The sequence below is a fragment of the Hypanus sabinus genome, chromosome 5 (genome assembly GCF_030144855.1).
Source record: "Hypanus sabinus isolate sHypSab1 chromosome 5, sHypSab1.hap1, whole genome shotgun sequence".
In the NCBI taxonomy this organism is placed as follows: Eukaryota; Metazoa; Chordata; class Chondrichthyes; order Myliobatiformes; family Dasyatidae; genus Hypanus; species Hypanus sabinus.
In genome coordinates this window covers 183,576,809-183,593,601 of record NC_082710.1, presented here as the reverse complement: position 1 = coordinate 183,593,601, position 16,793 = coordinate 183,576,809, and the positions used below count along the sequence as shown (strand labels likewise).

The window sequence follows — 16,793 nt, the reverse complement described above, 5'->3', positions numbered from 1 at the left end:
GTCCCTCAAACCCACGGACCGTCCCCAACCCCAGGACAGGCCACCTCCGGGCCAGGGACACCCTCCCAATCCCACAAACCCACGGACCGTCCCCCATTCCCAGGACAGGCCACCTCCGGGACAGGGACACCCTCCCAGTCCCTCAAACCCACGGATAGTCCCCAACCCCAGGACAGGCCACCTCCGGGCCAGGGACACCCTCCCAATCCCTCAAACCCACGGACAGTCCCCCATTCCCAGGGCAGGCCACCTCCGGCCCACGGACACCCTCCCAATCCCTCAAACCCACGGACCGTCCCCAACCCCAGGGCAGGCCACCTCCGGGCCAGGGACACCCTCCCAGTCCCTCAAACCCACAGACCGTCCCCCATTCCCAGGACAGGCCACCTCCGGCCCAGGGTCACCCTCCCAGTCCCTCAAACCCACGGACAGTCCCCCATTCCCAGGACAGGCCATGTCCTGGCCAGGGACACCCTCCCAGTCCCTCAAACCCACGGACAGTCCCCAACCCCAGGGCAGGCCACCTCCGGGACAGGGTCACCCTCCCAGTCCCTCAAACCCACGGACAGTCCCCAACCCCGGGACAGGCCACCTCCGGGCCAGGGACACCCTCCCAGTCCCTCAAACCCACGGACCGTCCCCCATTTCCAGGGCAGGCCACCTCCGGGACAGGGTCACCCTCCCAGTCCCTCAAACCCACGGATAGTCCCCAACCCCAGGACAGGCCACCTCCGGGCCAGGGACACCCTCCCAATCCCTCAAACCCACGGACAGTCCCCCATTCCCAGGGCAGGCCACCTCCGGCCCACGGACACCCTCCCAATCCCTCAAACCCACGGACCGTCCCCAACCCCAGGGCAGGCCACCTCCGGGCCAGGGACACCCTCCCAGTCCCTCAAACCCACAGACCGTCCCCCATTCCCAGGACAGGCCACCTCCGGCCCAGGGTCACCCTCCCAGTCCCTCAAACCCACGGACAGTCCCCCATTCCCAGGACAGGCCATGCCCTGGCCAGGGACACCCTCCCAGTCCCTCAAACCCACGGACAGTCCCCAACCCCAGGGCAGGCCACCTCCGGGACAGGGTCACCCTCCCAGTCCCTCAAACCCACGGACAGTCCCCAACCCCGGGACAGGCCACCTCCGGGCCAGGGACACCCTCCCAGTCCCTCAAACCCACGGACCGTCCCCCATTTCCAGGACAGGCCACCTCCGGGACAGGGTCACCCTCCCAGTCCCTCAAACCCACGGACAGTCCCCAACCCCGGGACAGGCCACCTCCGGGCCAGGGTCACCCTCCCAATCCCTCAAACCCACGGACCGTCCCCTATTCCCAGGACAGGCCACCTCCGGGCCAGGGTCACCCTCCCAGTCCCTCAAACCCACGGACAGTCCCCAACCCCAGGACAGGCCACCTCCGGGCCAGGGACACCCTCCCAGTCCCTCAAACCCATGGACCGTCCCCCATTCCCAGGACAGGGCACCTCCGGGACAGGGACACTCTCCCAGTCCCTCAAACCCACGGACAGTCCCCAACCCCAGGACAGGCCACCTCCGGGACAGGGTCACCCTCCCAGTCCCTCAAACCCACGGACAGTCCCCAACCCCAGGACAGGCCACCTCCGGGCCAGGGTCACCCTCCCAATCCCTCAAACCCACGGACCGTCCCCCATTCCCAGGACAGGCCACCTCCGGGCCAGGGTCACCCTCCCAATCCCTCAAACCCACGGACAGTCCCCAACCCCAGGACAGGCCACCTCCGGCCCAGGGACACCCTCCCAATCCCTCAAACCCATGGACCGTCCCCAACCCCAGGACAGGCCATGTCCTGGCCAGGGACACCCTCCCAATCCCTCAAACCCACGGACAGTCCCCAACCCCAGGACAGGCCACCTCCGGCCCAGGGACACCCTCCCAATCCCTCAAACCCACAGACCGTCCCCAACCCCAGGACAGGCCACCTCCGGGACAGGGACACCCTCCCAATCCCTCAAACCCATGGACAGTCCCCAACCCCAGGACAGGCCACCTCCGGGCCAGGGTCACCCTCCCAGTCCCTCAAACCCACGGACCGTCCCCAACCCCAGGACAGGCCACCTCCGGGCCAGGGACACCCTCCCAGTCCCTCAAACCCACGGACCGTCCCCCAACCCCAGGACAGGCCACCTCCGGGACAGGGTCACCCTCCCAGTCCCTCAAACCCACGGACCGTCCCCCATTCCCAGGACAGGCCACCTCCGGGCCAGGGACACCCTCCCAGTCCCTCAAACCCACGGACCGTCCCCAACCCCAGGACAGGCCACCTCCGGGACAGGGACACCCTCCCTCCCACTTCCGACTCATCCTGACCTGCCGAGCTTTGGAATTCACTCTTGCGTTTTCTCAAGCTGTCGATCTGACTTTTCCTCTCTCCTCCATGTTTGTCCAGGTGCAGCAGATGAATTTGTGGTCACGGCTCCAGGTCAGCCCATCGTGGCTATTGTCGGGAGGGACGTGGTGCTGGACTGCCAGCTCGTGCCAGGCAAATTCCTGCCTGACATGGAGTTGCGTTGGATCAATGTGGACCTGACCTACACAACACCCGTTCACATGTACAAGGGGGGCATGGATGAATTAACTATGCAGGCTTCGGCCTACCAGGGCAGGACCCAGCTGTTCCACGACGAGATCAACAGGGGCAACCTTTCCCTCAAGCTGATGAACGTGCAGGTGTCTGACCGTGGGCAGTACAAGTGTTTTGTGGCGACCAAGGTTAACCAGAATGAGATCAAGATGAGCTTGAGGGTAGCAGGTGGGTGTTCAGGCCTTTGTCTCTCCAGCAGTTGTCCCTGCACTTGTGGCTGTGTAACAGACGTGGGTTGAGAAGGATTGTTCAATGTCATTTCCAGTACACAACTGTAAAGGAGAACGAAATAATTGTCACTGCTCATCCGATGCAGCACAAACAAAAACACAATACGGTAAAGAATGCGATAAAACTCTCACAATAAATGGAAATACTTAATTTCATGGGAGTGGGACAAACAGTCCATGAGCAGGGTGGGTGGGCTCCTTCGTCATGATACTGGCCTTTCTAGGTATAAATGTCCTTGATGGTGGGTAGTCTGGTTCCGATGAGGCGTTGGGCAGTTTTGACAGCCTGTTGTAGAGCCTCCCTGTGCAGTTTCCATACCAAGCAGTGACGCAGCTCGTCAGGATGCTCTCTACTGCGCAGCTACAGAGAAACGTGAGTAAGACTTGTGCAGTCCAGCTCTCTTCAGCCTCCTCAGAAAGTAGACGATAAGTCATAGGAGCAGAGTTAGATTACTTGGCCCATCGAGCCTTTTTTGATATTCCATCATCACCCCTTTCGACCCCGTTTGCCTGCCCTCTCCCTGCAACCAAGAGACCATTAATCTCGGCCTTAAGTATACCCAATGACTTTGCCTCCACAACCGATTGTGTCAATGAGTTCCACAGATTCACCACCCTCTGGCTGAAAGGAATTTTTCCTCATCTTTGTTCTAAATGGATGTCTCTCAAATCTGAGGCTGTGTCCTCTGGTCCTAGACTCCCCCCCTATAGGAAACATCCTCTCCACACCCACTCTATCTGTGTCCTCTGGTCCTAGACTCTCCCACTATAGGAAACATCCTCTCCACACCCACTCTATCTGTGTCCTCTGGTCCTAGACTCCCCCACTATAGGAAACATCCTCTCCACATCCACTCTATCTGTGCCCTCTGGTCCTAGACTCCCCCATTATAGGAAACATCCTCTCCACATCCACTCTATCTGTGTCCTCTGGTCCTAGACTCCCCCACTATAGGACACATCCTCTCCACGTCCACTCTATCTGTGTCCTCTGGTCCTAGACTCTCCCACTATAGGAAACATCCTCTCCACATCCACTCTATCTGTGTCCTCTGGTCCTAGACTCCCCCACTATAGGACACATCCTCTCCACGTCCACTCTATCTGTGTCCTCTGGTCCTAGACTCTCCCACTATAGGAAACATCCTCTCCACATCCACTCTATCTGTGTCCTCTGGTCCTAGACTCCCCCACTGTAGGAAACATCCTCTCCACATCCACTCTATCTGTGTCCTCTGGTCCTAGACTCCCCCACTGTAGGAAACATCCTCTCCACATCCACTCTATCTGTGTCCTCTGGTCCTAGACTCCCCCACTGTAGGAAACATCCTCTCCACATCCACTCTATCTAGGCCTTTCAGTATTCAATAGATTTCGATGAGAACCTCATCATTCTTCTCAACTCCAGCGAGTACAGGCCCAGAGCCATTAAACGCTCATACATGTTAACCCTTTCATTCCTGGGATCATTCTCGTGAACCTCCTCAGGACTCTCTCCAGTGCCGGCTCATCTTTGATAAGGGGCCCAAAACTGCTCATAATCCTCCAAGTGCAGGTCTCACCGGTGCCTTATAAAGCCTCAGCATTACATCCTTGCTTTTATATTCTGATCCTCTGGAAATGAAAGGTAATGTTGCATTTGTGTCCTTTAACCACTGACTCAGTCTGTAAGTTAGCCTTTAGGGAATTCTACATGAGGACTCCTTAGTCCCTTTGCATCTCTGGTTTTTGAATTTTCTCCCCATATAGAAAGTAATCTGTGCCCTTATTCTTTCTGCCAAAGGTCATGGCCGTACACTTCCCTGCGCCACTGATCTGCCACTACTTTACCCATTCCCTCAATCTGTCCAAGTGTCTTTGCAGACACCCTGCTTCCTCAACACTACCGGCCCCTCCACCTGTCTTCATATTGTCCACAAACTTGACCCCAAAGCCATCAATTTCTTCATCAAAATAATTTTCGTACAGCGCCCACCCCTGAGGAGCACCACTAGTCAGCAGCAGCCGACTGGAGGAAAGCTGCCTTCATTCCCACTCTGCCTCCTGCCAGTCACTCACTTCTCTTCCATGCGCCGATCTTTTGTTTAGGCAGCCTCGTGTGCGGCTTCTGACAGGCCAAATAAGCAACATCCGCTCACTGTCTACCTCAGAGTTTGAACTGATTTGTCAGGCATGCTTCCCCTTGAGGAGACCATGCTGACTTCTCACGTGCCTCCCTGAAGCTCATCCTCAGCAATCGACTCCAGCATCTTCCCAGCCAGAGATCAGACTAACCCACCTATAATTTCCTTTCTTCTGCCTCTCTCTTCATAAAGAGTGGAGTGACGTTTGCAATTTTCCCGTCCTCAGGAACAATTCCAGAACCCAGTGATTCTTGAAAGCTCATTACTAACTCCCCCACCGTCTTTTCAGCTACTCTTTCAGAACCCTGGGGTGTAGTCCATCTTGTCCCAGGTCCTTCTACCTTCAGACCTTTCAGCTTTCTAAGCACCTTCTCCTTTGTGATAGGAACAACACCTACTTTTATCTCCTGACAGTCTCACATTTCTGACACTCTGCTACAGTGAGGACTGGCACAAATTAGTTTGTCCGACATTTTTTTGTCCCCCCATTACTTCCTCCTCTGCGTCATTTTCCAGCGGTCTGATCTACACTCTCGTCTTTTTTTTATTCTTTATATGGTTCAAAAACATATCCTCATTTACATTAATGGATAACTTTCCTTCATATTTCATCTTTATTCTATGGATATTTTCATTAACTGCTGCTTTTTAAAAGCCTCCCAATCTGTTAACTTCCTATTAATTTTTCTTATATTACTTGCCCTCTCTTTTGATTGTATGCTGTCTTTGACTTCCCTTGTCAATCGCAGTCTTACATCCTCCTTTTAGAATACTTGTTAATCTGTGGGATGCGTCTATCTTGTGCCTTCTGAGTTGTCCCAGAAATTTCCAACAGTGCTATTCTGCTGTCATCTGATAGCGTCCCCTTCCAATCAACTGGCAGCTCCTCTCGTGCCTTTGTTATTCCTTTTACTCCATGGTGATACATCTGACAGCTTCTCCTCAAATTTCAGGGTGAATTCGATCACTGCCTCCTCAGGGTTTCTTAATCATGAGGTTCCTGTTCAAATCTGGGTCATCACACAACCCCCAGTCCAGAATTGCTGTTCTCTCAATGGGCTCAACTTTTCCACAGACGCTGCCTGGCCTGCTGAGTTCCTCCAGCATTTTGTGTGTGTTGCTTGGATTTCCAGCGTCTGCAGATCTTCTCCTGTCTTGCTTGTGATTGGGCTCAATCACGAGCTGCTCTGAAAAGCCGTCTCGCAGGCATTCCACAAACTCCCTCACTTGGGATCCAACACCAACCGGATTTTCAAATCTGCCTGCATATTGATTATCGCAGCTTTCCCCTTCTCTGTCTCCCGTTGTAATTCATAGCTCGTAACTGGCTGATGTTTGCAGCTACGTACATAACTCCCATCAGCATTTTTTATCCTTGCAGTTCCTTAACTCTACCCACAGATCTGCATCTTTTGATCTGATGTCACCTCATTCTCAAGCTTTGATTTCTTTTTTTTACCAACGGAGCCACGCCACCCCTCTGCAACCTGCCTGTCCTTTTGATTGGTCAGGGCATGAAGGGATAGGAGTGGAAGGCAGGAGATTGGGGCCAAGAGTAAGAATGGATCTGCCATGATGAAATGGCAATGCAGATTCGTTGGGCCAATTGGCCTAATTCTGCTCGTACATCTTGTGTTAAGGTCCCAACTGCGATTTTCTTTCAGCCATGTCGCTGATGCCCACAAGGTCATACCTACCAATCTCTTAACTGTGCCTCAAGATCACCTACCATATTCCTTCTCATGCTTGCGTTGAAGTAGAACGCCCCCAGTCCTGTAGTAATCACCCTTTTGACTTTGGCAGCCTGTTTACACTTTTTTTGAAGAAGTTTTTGAAGAAGTTACGAGGAATGTTGACGAGGGTAAGGTAGTGGATGTAGTCTATATGGACTTCAGCAAAGCCTTTGACAAAGTTCCACATGGAAGGTTAGTTAAGAAGGTTCAGTCGTTAGGTATTAATACTGGAGTAATAAAATGAATTCGACAGTGGCTAGATGGGAGATGCCAGAGAGTAGTGGTAGGTAATTGTTTATTGGGATGGAGGCCGGTGACTAGCGGGGTGCCTCAGGGATCTGTTTTGGGCCCAATGTTGTTTGTAATATACATAAATGATCTGGATGATGGGGTGGTAAATTGGATTAGTAAGTATGCCGATGATACTAAGGTAGGAGGTGTTGTGGATAATGAGGTGGATTTTCAAAGCTTGCAGGGAGATTTATGCCGGTTAGAAGAATGGGCTGAACGTTGGCAGATGGAGTTTAATGCTGAGAAGTGTGAGGTTCTACATTTTGGCAGGAATAATCCAAATAGAACATACAGCGTAAATGGTAGGGCATTGAGGAATGCAGAGGAACAGAGAGATCTAGGAATAACAGTGCATAGTTCCCTGAAGGTGGAGTCTCATGTAGAAGTAGGGTGGTGAAGAAGGCTTTTGGAACGCTGGTCTTTATAAATCAAAGCATTGAGTACAGAATTTGGGATGTAATGTTAAAATTGTACAAGGCATTGGTAAGGCCAAATTTGGAATATTGTGTGCAGTTCTGGTCACTGAATTATAGGAAAGATATCAATAAATTAGAGAGAGTGCACAGACGATTTACTGGGATGTTACCTGGGTTTCAGCATTTAAGTTACAGAGAAAGGTTGAACAAGTTCGGTCTCTATTCATTGGAGCGTAGAAGGTTGAGGGGGGATTTGATTGAGGTATTTAAAATTTTGAGAGGGATAGATAGAGTTGACGTGAATAGGCTGTTTCCATTGAGAGTAGGGGAGATTCAAACGAGAGGACATGATTTGAGAGTTAGGGGGCAAAAGTTTAAGGGAAACACGAGGGGGTATTTCTTTCCTCAGAGAGTGATAGCTGTGTGGAATGAGCTTCCTGTAGAAGTAGTAGAGGCCAGTTCAGTTGTGTCATTTAAGGTAAAATTGGATAGGTATATGGACAGGAAAGGAGTGGAGGGTTATGGGCTGAGTGCGGGTAGGTGGGACTAGGTGAGATTAAGAGTTCGGCACGGACTAGGAGGGCCGAGATGGCCTGTTTCCGTGCTGTGATTGTTATATGTTATATATGTTATAATACAGCCCCCTCACTCCAGTTCCTATCCCCCAGGCAAATTTGTTTAAAAGAAAGTAGAGGTGTTGGTGAACTTCCTTGATTGTGTAGGATGTGTTCTGGGACCATGGGAGAAGTGCACTCCCAGGAGTTTGAAGCTGCTGTGTTGCCGATGTAAAGGACGGGTTGTATGGAGAGTTTGGACGCCACCTGGCTGCTACCCCAACACTAAAGTCTGCGGATCAGGGCAGTCGAGTGGGAACCGTGGTACACTGGCTGAGAGTCTGGCTTATACGTATTGTGTGGTTATTATTATTATCATGGCCGTGTGTGTTTTTGTGCTGCCTCAGATCATTTCCTTCTCCTTTATTGTGTACTGGGAATGACATTAAACAGTCCTGGATCGATTTGAGAGTTAGGGGGCAGAAGTTTAAGGGAAACACGAGGGGGTATTTCTTTACTCAAAGAGTGATAGCTGTGTGGAATGAGCTTCCTGTAGAAGTAGTAGAGGCCAGTTCAGTTGTGTCATTTAAGGTAAAATTGGATAGGTATATGGACAGGAAAGGAGTGGAGGGTTATGGGCTGAGTGCGGGTAGGTGGGACTAGGTGAGATTAAGGGTTCGGCACGGACTAGGAGGGCCAAGATGGCCTGTTTCCGTGCTGTGATTGTTATATGGTTATATGGTTAAAACGATGGCCACTCATTGTGGTACGTATGGAGTGGAGCGTGGTCCTGGTGTGAGTGCTACGTAACCTTTTCCCGGATGGGAGAGGGACAAACGGTTCATGAGCAGAGTGCATGGGATCCTTCATGATATTACTGGCACCTTTCTGTAGATATTCTGGTGGTGGTGGGTCGGCTGGCGCTGGTGGTGATTTGACTACGCATGCTTGAGCCTCTCTGTCTGCCACAATGCAGTTTCCATACCATGCGGTGACGCAGTTTGTTAGGATGCTCTGCAGTGTGTAGAATGACATGAGTTTAGATGTTCCCTTCAGCCTCCTCAGAAAGTAGAGGCGTTGAATAGAGGCCCCATTAAGGACCACCAGACAATTGTCATCTGCACCATCACTGACATTATTAACTCTGGGGTTTTCCCATTCACTGCCACCAACCTCATAATTCCCTCACCCCACACCTCCTGTTTCTCCTTCCTACCCAAGATCCACCAACCTGCCTGCCAGGTAGACCCATTGTCTGCTTGTTCCACTGAGCTTGTATCTGCACACCTTGAATAAGTTTTATCTCCCCGGTTCAGTCCCTTCTTACCTACGCTCACACTTCACACGTTCTGAATCTTTTCAATAACTTCAAGTTCCCTGGCTCTGATCGTCTCATTTTCACCATGGACGTTCAGTCCCCAAACACCTCCATGGCCTTAAAGCTCTTTGCTTCTCTCTCTATAACAGACTGAATCTGTTCCCCTCCACCACCACTCCTCCATCCAGTGGAACTTGCCCTTGCCCTGTATAATTTCCCCTTCGGCTCCTCTCACTTCCTCCAAACCAAAGCTGTAGCCATGGGCACTCGCGTGGGTCCCGGCTATTCCTGCCCGTTTGTCGGCTACGTGGAGCAGTCTGCGTTCGAAGCCCACACGGGTGTCACTCCCCCACTTTTCCCATGCTACGACGACTGCGTCGGTGCTGCTTCCTGCACCCAAGCAGAGCTTATCGGCTTCATCAACTTTGCCTCTGACTTCTACTCTGCCCTCAAATTTACCTGGTCCATTTCTGACACCTTTCTTGATCTCTGTCTCTATCTCCAGTGACAGCTTAGCCACTGATACCTTTTACAAACCCACTGATTCTCACAACTACCTGGACTGTACTTCTTCCCACCCTGTTACTTTTAAAAATGCCACCTGCTTCTCTCGGTTCCTCCGTCTTTGCCGCATCTGCTCTTAGGGTGAGGTTTTCCATTCCAGAACTAATGAGTTGTCCTCTTCCATCAAAATTTCCTTCCTCAGTGCTGCCCTCACCTGCATCTCACCCATTTCGCACATGTCTGCCCTCACTCCATCCTTCCGCCACCCCCCCCAGGGATAGGGTTCCTCTTGTCTCACCTTCCACCCCTCCACATAATTCTCCGTAACTTCCACCAGCAGGATTCCATCTCCAGCACGTTACAGGTCCTTCAGCCCACAATGCTGTGCAACCACGTAGCCCACTCTAGAAATTGCTAGAATTTCCCTGCCGCGTATCCCTATAGTTTTCTGAGCTCCACGCACCTATCTAGGAGTTCCTGAAAAGACCCTATTGTATCCGCCTCTAGCACCGTCACTGGCAGAGGATTCCACACACTCACCACTCTGTGTGTGGAAAAACTCACCTTCCGAGCACCTTAAAACTATGCCCCCTCATGTGAGCCATTTCAGCCCTGGGAAAAAGTCTTTGCTTATCCACACAATCAATGCATCTCCTCATCTTGTACACCTCTGCCAGGTCACCTCTCATCCTCCATCACTCCAAGGAGAAAAGGCCGAGTTCTCTAAACCATTCTGTCTTCAGAATTGACCTCCCCAGTGAGTGGGTATAGCCACAAGGCAGTGAAGGTTTGAGATCAGAGATTACCTTCCAGATGAGCTACCAACTGTGGCTGACGAGCCCCATCTGCCCGAAACGACTGGTTTTAAGGCGACAGTAACCCGCCTTTGCCCCTTCTCCCGCCGGTGGAAACAGTTCCACCGGGTAGGTCAGTAGGTAAGCCGCATGTGAAGGCCAGGAGCTGAACTTGATTGTCGGAGATGCACAGCATTGGGAGTGTTTAATAGGTAGTGGGAGCTTGTCACCATTTCTACCTCCCCCAGCAATGACGATGTTAAAGGGGCCCAAGTCTCTTATCATCTTGTATATGTCTATCAAGTTGAACACGCTGTCCTCTCTAATGCAACCAGAGCTGAAAACAACATCACCTGCTGTGTTAAAGACCCCGTGTTACTGCATGACCCTAAACTTCGATCCTGCCCGCTACCTCCAGGGAAGCTTGCTCAATGTAGATTGAAGCTGCACGTGTGTGTCAGTGTGTCCGGTTCCGGTCACCTCATTGTTAGCCTTCGGGAGGGTGCAGAGGAGATTTACCAGGATGCTGGCTGGGATAGTGAGCATGTCTTATGATGATAGATTGAGTGAGATAGGGCTGTTTTCTTTGGAGCGAAGGAAGATGAGAGGTGGCTTGATAGAGATGTACAAGATGATGAGAGGCACAGATAGAGTCGGCAGCCAGTGACTTTTCCCAGGGCAGAAATGGCTAGTGTGATTGGGGCATAATTTTAAGGAAACAATAGGGTTTTTACACAGAGTGAGAGATGTGTGGAATGCCCTGCCAAGGGCATTGGTAGAGGCAGATGCATTAGGAACATTTGAGACCCTCTTAGATGGATGATAGAAAAATGGAGGGTTTTGTGGGAGGGAAGGGTTAGATTTATCTTGGTGTAGGTTAAAAGGTTAGTACAACATTGTGGGCCAAAGGGCCTTTACTGTGCTCTGTTTGAAAGTGCAGAGCAATCCTACTCTGAGTGAAGGGTGCTTTTTTTTTTACAGCCACTGGGATTCATCCTCGGACTGAGATGAAGGGCTACACCGGAAATGGCATCTGCGTCGGTTGCACCTCAGAGGGGTGGTTCCCAGAGCCGCAAATCCAGTGGAAAGACGGGAATGGTGCCGATGTGACGGTGAAGCCGGAAACCACATTGCAGGCGGATTCCCAGGGCTTGTACAGCATTAAGAGCACCATCGAGGTCTCCCGGGGCAACATGAACACGTACTCCTGCAAGGTTGTCAACAAGGATCTGAATGAGTTTGCGCAGGGCAGCATACTGATCTCAGGTTTGTCACTTTTAACAAAGCACACAGAGGATGGGGGAAGAGTTGAATGACGCGGTCACAGAAGCTGCAAAGTGACGTGAGGTCTGTCCGCTAACTCCTCTTGAACAAAGACTCTGGTGAGGGCACAGACACTGGGTGTATGCAACTTAAACAGAAATGCTGTGAAGTTCGAAGTAGAATTTATTATCAAAGTACATACACAGTAGCAGATACTACCTTGAGATTCATTTTCTTGCAGGCATTTACAGGAAAATAAATAAAGACAATAACATTTTAAAATCTATTTGGATGAACTTAACAGAAACAAAGACTGACAAATGCTAATGTGCAAGGGAAGACACTGTGCAGATTGGAAATGACAATAGAACAGAGGCCTTGCATTGGTCAGGAGCGACCACGGTGTCGTGGTCCTTTCCGTCCGCATGATACGCAAGCCAGTACACAAACCAGGGCAGTGCAATGTGGAGAGCATCTGTTGCCCACACAGCAAGCTCCCCCTCCCCACACAGCTGATGAGTCCAGAGGAAAGGCAGAGACCGATAACCAGCGGTGTCACACGCAGGAGTTGCCGGTCGGCGTTGAACTCAATGTAGGACTGACTTAGTTCCAGATTTGTCCTCCTGTGCCTTCCCCGCCAGTGAGTCTGGCTGCAAGGCAGTGGAGGTCTGAGATCAGAGTTTTCCTTCTCCTCGTTGAGCTGACGAGTCCCATCTGCCTGCAGCAGCTGGTTTTGAGGCGCCTTTGTCCTTTCTCCTGTCAGTAGAAATGTTTCTGCTGGGCTTAGAAGCTACTCCACACATGGACGCCAGGAGCTGGACTTGGTTGTCAGAGGTTCTTTGAGAAGCTTTTGCCATTGGGAGCGTTTGATAGGTAGTGGGAGCTTCTCCACTTTCCTACCCCTGGCTATGACGACCTTTGTCGTTGAGTGCCGCCAAGTTGTCGTCGACTCATGACAACCCTGTGGCTAGTGTAGTTGCCCAGGTTCCTTGACAGCCTTAATGAACCCAAAATAATAGAAGTAAAAAAATAACGCTGAGAACGTGATTTGAAAAGCGTCCTTGAAAATGAGTCCGTAGGTTGTGGAACGGGCTCAGTGTTGAGGTGAGTGAAGTTATCCACGTCGGTTCAAGAGCCTGATGGTTGTAGGGTAATAACTGTTCCTGTTGGTCAAGGACCTGAACCTTCAACCGTCAGGCTCCTGAACTGGTGTGGACAACTTCACTCAGTTCAACTCTGAATGGATTTCACATCCTGGATTGTACCTCGTCCCACCCTGTTACTTGTAAAAACTCCATCCCTTTCTCTCAGTCCCTCCGTCTCCGCTACATTGCTCTTAGTGTGAGGCTTTTTCATAACAGAATGAAGGAAATGTCCTCCCTTTTTCAAAGAAAGGTGCTTCCCTTCCTCCATCATCGACGACGTCCTCAACCACATCTCTTCCAGTTCACACAGGTCTGCCTTCGTCCCATCCTCTTGCCATGCTACCAGTGATAGGGTTCCTCTCGTCCACACCTACCCACACCACCAGCCTTCACATCCAGCACATAATTCTCCACCTCCAATGGGATCCCACTACCGAGCACATCTTTCCCTGCCCCCCACTTTCTGCTTTCCGCAGGGATCGCTCCCTTGTCCACTCGTCCCACCCCACTGATCTCTCACTTACCCTTGCCAACAGAACGAGTGCCTCACCTCCAATCAGGGGCCCAAGCAGGCCTTCCAGGTGAGCCGACACTTCACCTGCGAGTCTGTTGGGGTCACGTACTGTGTCTAGTGCTCCTGTATTTCGGTGAGTCCTGACGTAGGTTGGGAGGCCGTTTTGCCAAGCAGCTATTCTCCATCCAGAAAAAGCGGGATCTCCAAGTGGCCTCCCATATTAATTCCACTTCCCATGTCTATCCATAGTCTCCTCCACTGTCGTGATGAGGTCACACAGGTTGGAGGAACAACACCTTATGTTCTGTCTGGGTAGCCTCCAACCTGATGGCATGTACATCAATCTCTTGAACTTCCCCATCCATCTCTTCACCATTCCCCTTCCCCTTTTCCCTCTCTCTCCTTATCTCCTTGCTCGCCCATGACTTCCCTCTGGTGCTCCTCCCCCTTTTCCTTCTTCCAGGGCCTTCTGTCCTCTTCTATCAAACACCCCCTTCTCCAGCCCTTTATCTCTTTCACCAATCAACTTCCCAGCTCTTTACTTCATCCCTCCCCCTCCAGCTTTCACCTATCATCGAGTGTGTTTCTCTCCCCTCTCTCCACCTTTTAAATCTACTCCTCAGCACTTTTTCTCCTGGCTTGCTGAGTTCCTCCAGCATTTTGTGTGTTTCACAACCTACAGGCCATGGCCTCTACAACTCGTGTTCTCAGTAGTAAGTTACTTGTCTTCTTTTGCATTTGGGTTGTTTGTCAGTCTTTGTCTGTGTTTGTTTTACTGTGAATGCCAGCAAGAAAAAGAAATGAAAATATGTGATGACTTTAATAATAAATTTACTTTGAACTTTGAAACCGAAGGTTCCTGTGCTCGTGCCTGATGGTAGTAGTGAGGAGAGAGCAAGGCCTGGAGGGTGGGGTCCTCGACGAAGGATGCTGCTTTCTTGTGGCAGCGCTCCTTGTCGATGTGCCCAGTGGTGGGGAGGGCTTTTCCTGTGTTGGAATGGGTTGTTTCTACCACCTTCTGCTGACCTTTCCATTCCTGGACATTGCTGGTGTTGCAGTGAGCAGGATGGGGAAAGGTGGGGTGTGGGGGTGTGAAGAGCAGGTGCAACACTCTGGTGCCGTGGGTCTAGGAAAGATAATCTCCGGCCCTGCCAAACACGCGAGATTGAGGTGCCAAACCCCAAAGCCCCCTGTTTGTGTGGATGTTGCATGATTCGTTCCCCTATTACAAATAAGTACCACAAAATAACAGACGGTACACTTCATAACAGTTAAAAAACTTTGGTTACTAATTCTTCATTTGACTAAAGGGTTAGTAAAGAAAAAGCAAAATAGGCCAGTTTTATGAAACAGTCTAATGTGCACAAGTTGGAGCTCACAGTTTCCCCTTCACTGATCCTCTTTCAATCTCCGAGCTTCATCAAATCATGGTCCCGCTCCGGGTCAAGTGCTGTGACTTCTCCGGCATCTTCTCCCTCCATCTCCCGCCGAACAAAAGACCCGGCTCACCCTGGTGTCAGGCACACAACACGAAAAACCCGCTCCCTTCATTGGACGGCGCACGTTCCAAAGCATCGGTCATCTCTGACCATAACCCAAACACTGCCTCTGCAGAACGACCGTCACGTTAGCAGTGAAACCTTACCCGGGGAGAGCAGTGGGTTCAGGGAGGCTGGGTGGATGGGAGATTGAGTTGGGTTGGAGGCACGTTGAGTTATGAGGTGAAGAGTGAACCAATGAGGAGGAGTGAACTGTGTTTGGGCAGCAGAGGGAGGAGGCTTTCAGGAGCAAGATAGTTCAGCTGGTTGTCGGGTGTCATAGCAACAACCTTGAACTCAATGTCATTAAGACCAAGGAATTGATTGTGGACTTCAGGAAGGGTACGTCGAGGGTAGACACAATAGTCCTCATCGAGGGGTCAGCAGAGGAAAGGGTGAACAGTTTCAGGCTCCCGACTGTCTCTGATGATTTATCCTGGGCCCAACATACTGATGCAGTTACAAAGAAGGCGGAACAGCATCTATAATTCGTTAGGAGTTTGAGGAGACTTGGATGTCACCAAAGACGCTTGCAAATTTTAATAGATGTACTATGGAGAGCACTCTTAACTGGCTGTAACACCGCCTGGTATGGGGGGGGGGGGGGGTCACTGAACAAGGTCAGAAAAAGCTGCCAAAAATTCTAAGCTTCATCATGGGCGCTGGTCTATCTAACATCGAGAAAACCTTCAAAAGGTGGCATCCGTCGTTAAGGATCCTCACCCAGGTCCTGACCCCTTCTCACAGGTTCCATCAGGGAGGAGGTACAGGAGCCTGAAGGCACACACTCAGCGATTCAGGAACAGCTTCCTCCCCTCTATCATCTGATTCCTAAATGGACGTTGAACCCATGAACACTGCCTCACGATTATCTCCCTCCCTATTTCCACTACATATTTATTTTCATATGTACTTATTTATATTATTTGGTATCACAATGTACTGCTGCTCAAAACCTATTTGATGACGTATGCCGATTCTGGTTCTGAGAAAATGTGGTTGAGTGAGGAGGGAGGGGAGTGAGAGTTCTTGACACTGTTGTTTACTCCCTGCAGATAGCTTCTTCCCTCAAACCTCGGCATGGCAGATTGTGTTCTGGATCCTGGTGCTGTTCGTTCTTGCAGGTCTTGGTTTGGTCTATCTCTTGTATCACAAGATGAGGCAGCGCATTGACAGTGAGTACGACTCAGCAAACGGGTAATGACCGGGCCTGTCTGAGGGTCGGGCTCAGCCCTGCAGGTTGCGTGCTTGCTGTCTGCATTGGATACGTAAAGTGGGGCAGTACTGTGTAAAACAAGCTGTTACCTGTGTCGCAGGCTCTCCCTCTGATTCAAGAGGTACAGCAGAAAACGATAAAGCTTGGCAGCAGTAGTGTCGCAAGAGTTGCCAGTCAGCGTTGAACTCTGCCTTAGGGACTCCAGCTTTCCCCACGAGTGGACACAGCCACAAGGCAGCAGAGTTTGAAATCAGAACTTTCCTTTTCCGAGATGAGCGGCCAAACATCTGCCCGAAGCGACCGGTTTTAAGGTGCCAGTAACCCACCTTTGTCCCTTCTGTCAGTCGAAACAGTCCTGGCGGTCTTGGTGCCGAAGCCACACGTGAACCAGGAGCTGGACTTGCTTGTCAGAGGCCATTTAATAGGTAGTGGCAGCTCCCCCGTCTGTGACAACCTTGAGGAACTGAGTAATATCACATCCCCCAGAAAGGCAGAAGGTACTGGGAATGGAATGGAACGTAGAACAGAGATG

At 51.1% G+C, this 16,793-nt stretch overlaps 1 protein-coding gene across 2 annotated transcripts in view; it reads left to right on the top strand.

Annotated features, from left to right (window-relative positions):
• Positions 1–16,793, top strand: part of LOC132394722 (butyrophilin subfamily 3 member A3-like) — a 51,074-nt gene that overhangs the window by 3,290 nt on the left and 30,991 nt on the right. For both annotated transcript variants that reach the window (XM_059971107.1, XM_059971106.1), the window contains exons 3-5: positions 2,428–2,790; positions 11,567–11,851; positions 16,101–16,220. In XM_059971107.1, coding sequence (XP_059827090.1) covers positions 2,428–2,790; positions 11,567–11,851; positions 16,101–16,220 — 768 coding nt within the window. The remainder of the gene's footprint in view (positions 1–2,427; positions 2,791–11,566; positions 11,852–16,100; positions 16,221–16,793) is intronic.